Source organism: Penaeus vannamei, chromosome 7 (assembly GCF_042767895.1).
Source record: "Penaeus vannamei isolate JL-2024 chromosome 7, ASM4276789v1, whole genome shotgun sequence".
Classification (NCBI taxonomy): Eukaryota; Metazoa; Arthropoda; class Malacostraca; order Decapoda; family Penaeidae; genus Penaeus; species Penaeus vannamei.
Genome location: NC_091555.1, coordinates 26413115 through 26418174, shown reverse-complemented (window position 1 = coordinate 26418174; position 5060 = coordinate 26413115). Strand labels below are relative to the sequence as shown.

Here is a 5060-nt window from a genome sequence, read left to right as displayed (position 1 = left end):
GTTAGCCAAATTGATAAGCAGTAAATTAATTAAAGGTATGCTATAGTAGAGTAAATCAAAATTAAGACTTCTTTATATGCATGATTCCGAGCTTTGAAAACTTTCATATAGTCTGGAATTTGTTAAACAGACGGAAATGATATGTTTTTAGGTCAAATTCTCATCAATAAAGTAACTTCAAGTAACTTTGTGCATTGCACATTACTAATAACTGCACTCATTTTATTCATAAGAGAGGTAGTGGCGGTGGCCTGGATAATTCCAAGAACTCTGGCTGAAATACCACAAACATTGGCTGCCATTTCTGCCTTTACCAGTAAGCTGGGACGTCCCACCAAATACCCTGCGGGGCTTTGGTGCGGATGACCCTAGTTAATGACGTCATCGCTTGAAGAGGCGGAGCGTATCATTGGCCGAGAGCTGGCTCAGTCCCCGTGCTTCTGCGGGATACTGTTACAAATCCCAAACCCTGCGGTGCCCTCTAACTCGAGCTCGATAGATGCCAGTTAGGATAATCTATTTTTAATTAATATGCGAGAAGTACATCGCTTAACAGCTAGTCACCAGAGTTAACAGTTGTTGCCCTACAAATATCACTTACATCTGTTTAGATCATTATTTAAAAGAAAATATAATTTACAATTTAAACCACTGTGAAAGCTCCACGAACTATGTGCACCATTTCCTGGTGTAAACACTGCGTCCTAAAAATATTTTTGACTTTCATTACCAGTTTCGTATATAAAAACCTAATTACTTTCTGAAAAGTTTTGTATATTGTATTTACCTCATGTAAATTATAGCTCAATGGAAGTATTGTTTTAGATTATTTGTGAATTTTAATGTGCATTTATGAGTTTTTAAAAATGTATTTAACATATGATTGCATTGACATTGCTTAGAAGCTTACTATTTACCCTTTGAAAAGGCAGGGTACGATGAAAAGCATATTTCTTTTTATAAACAATGGGGATACCTTGCATGTAATTACTCGATATATTTTTGGTAGTTGTATTGTTGTTGCTGTGTTCACTGTAACAGGCAGCTAATGAATGAAGGAACAGGAAGAAGGCAGGGGAAGCTGAAAATATGATCAAGACAAATAAGAGTTGACTGGAGAGAGAGAGAGAGAGAGAGAGAGAGAGAGAGAGAGAGAGAGAGAGAGAGAGAGAGAGAGAGAGAGAGAGAGAGAAGTCAAACTCAAAGTCAAAACACTTCAATCCATTAATTACAATAGTTCTTTATACATAGGTAGTGACAGTGCATAATAATACATAATTTGTAGAAATAATATCAAGTACGTTAGCTGCAGGGTTAAAAGATAACATCAAACAAGATTGAGGATTTTTAAAAGATGCTCCTTTAATTTGATTTTGAAGCTAATAAGGTTTGGAGACGTTTCTTTGTATTTTGTGGTAGGTTATTCCTAGTAACAGGGTCCTCAGATTTGCATATGACATTTTCCGTGAATGTCTTGATGTCCAGAGTTGAGACCTTTTTGTAACATGCCTTTAACTCCAAACAGTTTGATACACGTTTGTCCTTTTGCGCACACATTATTAGAACCTGATGAAACATCTTTTCAGATTGTATCAAAGCGTTTCCGAATGAACTTTTCTGTATGAAAATCGACTGACCCTGTCACATTACCAAGACATCAAACATTTACCATGTATGAAACGTATCCATGTTGACAAATATAGAAAAGGTATGAATGAGACTGGATATGTATTTGACCGGTTTCGATTACGTCTTCATCAGAAATACATACATAAGAGATCAGTTCAGTTAGGTTTTCGAAGTCATGCTTCGCCCGGGCCTTTTCTCTGGAGTGGCCCGGCCTGTGTTAACTATTTCTAGTTAACTCAGATGTTTTCTTTGAACTGCATGCTTACCGCTGTGGCTGGATTGCAAGCAAGCGAGCTGCCACGCAGGAAGCATGTTGCACACCCTTTTTACCAGCCCGGCGGCTGTGGTGGAGTGGTCCCTGCCTCAGAAATTGTGTGTACGCACAATTCTGCAAGTAATGTAATAGGGTGGCGTTAGGCTCGCCGCGGTAGCTACATAACCTCCCAGTCTCACTGTCAATAATTTGCCAAGCGCATTGGTAACCTAGTCTTAGTCTGAATAGTATGACTTCAATTGCCTCTTTTATGTATTTGGAGGAAAGGGCCAGTGGCTCATAGCCTGAAGCATCTGAGTACCACTTGGCAGAAGCGATTTTTGTGATGTTTTCTCCATGTGCTCCCCAGAGGACCGCACACGCTGCGGCTTTGGTACCTTGAGAAACGCCCATGGTCCCCTTTGAAGCAAGGTTTCGCGATCATGGAGGATGGGGCCATACCCCTGCCCTTTTCGGCTAGTTTATCAGCAAGCTCGTTCCCTTGTATGCCTATGTGGCTTGGGACCCAGTTTATGATGATTCTTCTACCTTGACTGAAGATTCTTTGGGCTATGTATAGTACTGTTGTCAAGAGGTAGATGTTATCTGGGGGCATGCTATGCTGTAATAGCTGTCAATAGTTGCTCTTGAATCTGTATGAATGACAACGTGCCCTCCCCTCAGGGGCAGCGTGTATCAATGCTTCCATGATCGCAACCGTTTCAGCCTGAAGCGTTGAGGCATTATCAGTGACCCTAATGGATGCTGTGGTATCCTTTATTGTAAAACCGGCGCCTGCAGTATGGTTTATTGGATCCACGGATCCGTCCGTGTAACAAGTTATACTACCCGGCGAAGATTGTTGTTCAATGACCCTTTGTGCTTGTGCCTTTAGGCCCTAGGCATGGAATATTTATTGATCTTTTCTCATTGTGAGATTTAGAAATTTGAGAATTCGATCATTTCGTTTTACTTGGCGGAGGTTCTTTGTAATCAGGGTGAGGGGAGTCCATATTTCCTTGGCAAGCAAAGAATCTTTCCGTTGAAAGCGTATCAAAACTCTGGCTGCATAATGTGAGCCAGGAATTGTCCGCAAACAACTGGTAATCTTGTTGTAGGCGTCTGAGAACTCTTTGTCTTAGATATGAGTTTGTGGGTGCCTGCAGGACCTTGGAAAGGAACTGCTGCTTGCCATTAGATCTATTCTAGTGTCCATGGACGGTAAATCAGCTTCCATGAGGAGGTTGATGACCTTTGCTCCACTTAGGAATTGCACCTAGAATTATCCTGGCCGCTTAGTTTTGTATTGTTTCCAGTTTTTCTTTTAATGGTGTGCTGGAAGCAATGAGGGCGACAGATGCATAGTCAATAATAGGACGGACTGGCATGTACATAGAATGATCTTAGTACTTTGTGTCCTGCTTCCTATGTGTCTCCCTGTGTAACTTTTCATGACTGACAGTCTTTCCTTGGTTCTGTCAAGCAGGTATTGGATCTCCTTTTTGAAAGTGAGTGTGTGTGTCCTATCCATACACCAAGATGTAGATAATCCATCCACTTACAATCCAAGATCCATACCCTGTATAGTGAGTTTTTTGTTTCTGACATTGGTTCTCAGTGCCATTGCTTTGGATTTTACTGCTGATATTTTTTAGACTACGTCCTACAACACTCTACAGACACCAGGTTCAGACAACGCTGAGCTCTAGTGAGGCTGTGATTGCCAGAGGCTATGATTGCCAAGTCATCTGCATAAGAGATGATCTTGCATCCCTCCCTGGCAGGTGAATGTCGAGTATGTTGGACATGAAAATTGATAAACAGGGCTGGACTAAGAACCCCTCCCTGAGGAGTTCCATTTTCTAGTGGCATGTGCTGTGAGAGGTGGCCTTGAAATCTGACATTTGCTGATCTATTTTTAAAATAGTCAGCCTTCCAGGAAAACCAAGAGTCTGCCTTTGACTCCTCTGTGCAGTTAGGGTCTCTTGAATGGCAAGCGGACTTGCCAACTCAAAAACACCTTCTCCAGGTCAAGGAAGACAACCACAGCGGGCGAGGTGCAGGTGTGCTTAAGAGTGTGGAAATACTATGAGCAGTGCTCTTACCCCTTGTGAACCCATTCAGGTGTTCATGGGGGGGACCAGTTTTCCATTGGAGCCTGTTGAGTACCATCTTTTTCAGCTGATACCGCAGGCAGCTGAGAAGAGAAATGGGACGGTACTTGCCAGGCTCCTTTGGTTTTGGGATGGGAACTATTTGTGGCTTGTTTCCAGCTCTGGGGCACCGTAGCTGTTTTTGCCAGGATTTGTTGATAACCTACAAGAATGCAAGTTCTCCTGCAAGGCCTAGATCTGAAATGATGGGGTGAGAGATCCCATCAGATCCCAGAGCCACTGACCCAGAATTGGATTTGTATGATTTTCTTAATTCCCTAAGAGAGAACAAGGCATCCGTTTCATCAGCTTCAGAGTACTTGTCTCTTATGAGAGCAAGTCTTTCTGGATTTAAGTTTTGTTGTTTTTCTCTCATCATTGGAGGCAGATTGTTGGTGCTGGTTCTGGCTGAGAACTCAAGCACCAATCTGTTAACCTCTGGTGTAGGTCATGATGAGTGCATTTCAGGGCTTGGCGGCTTATCGCTTGCCTGACCCGTTTCCACAACTCTGTAAGGCTGGTCTGGTGCCCAAAAGGTGTCACCATTTCAGCCATATTTTTCCTGCCTTACTCTGTTGGCAGTTTCCTTAACATCCACGACAGCTTCCCTCAACAGGGCCAGATTGTCGGTAGATCTTTGCCGTCGGAAGTTTTTTCTGCACATATTAACCCTGTGGTTGACCTCTTTGATCTCATCATTATAGTACCAGGCGTTTTTGTGAGTTCTGGACCATAGACGAGTTTAGAGAATAGTTTGTGAGGCTGCCTGGTTTATGGCCTTTTCATTATTGTTATTAGGTTCATTGTCTTTCAGACATCGAGCCAAGCCTTCCCCTGGAAGGCAAACCAGTTGGCTTTGTCAGTTTTCCATTTAGGAATGTGATGTGGTCTTTGGGCTGGACCTGCATCCATTAGTGTGGTGACTATGCCGTAGTGATCACTAGTAACCGTATCATCGTACTACCGAATTATCTCCATTGTTGCAGTGGCAAAGGTAGGGTCTAGGACCCCTCCCTTCACATGCG

The 5060-nt window shown here is 42.6% G+C and overlaps 1 protein-coding gene across 1 annotated transcript; it reads right to left on the bottom strand.

Moving 5' to 3' along the window:
* Positions 1-3538: 3538 nt before the first annotated feature.
* On the bottom strand, positions 3539-4590 carry LOC138862145 (uncharacterized). Its single transcript, XM_070123311.1, has 3 exons — positions 4531-4590; positions 3988-4198; positions 3539-3864 (listed from the first exon to the last, which is right to left on the bottom strand). Exons 1-3 carry the CDS (start codon positions 4588-4590, stop codon positions 3539-3541), a joined length of 597 nt encoding a protein of 198 aa, XP_069979412.1.
* Positions 4591-5060: the final 470 nt, after the last annotated feature.

Bases quoted from the DNA above. Each gene is read 5' to 3' on its own strand.
- LOC138862145 (XM_070123311.1), bottom strand. From the start codon at position 4,590: ATGGCTGAAATGGTGACACCTTTTGGGCACCAGACCAGCCTTACAGAG. The intron at 4,199-4,530 runs GTCAGGCAAGCG...GCATTCTTGTAG, and splicing joins TTACAGAGTTGTGGAAACGG to GTTATCAACAAATCCTGGCA. The intron at 3,865-3,987 runs GTAAGAGCACTG...GCCATTCAAGAG, and splicing joins CCTGAATGGGTTCACAAGGG to ACCCTAACTGCACAGAGGAG.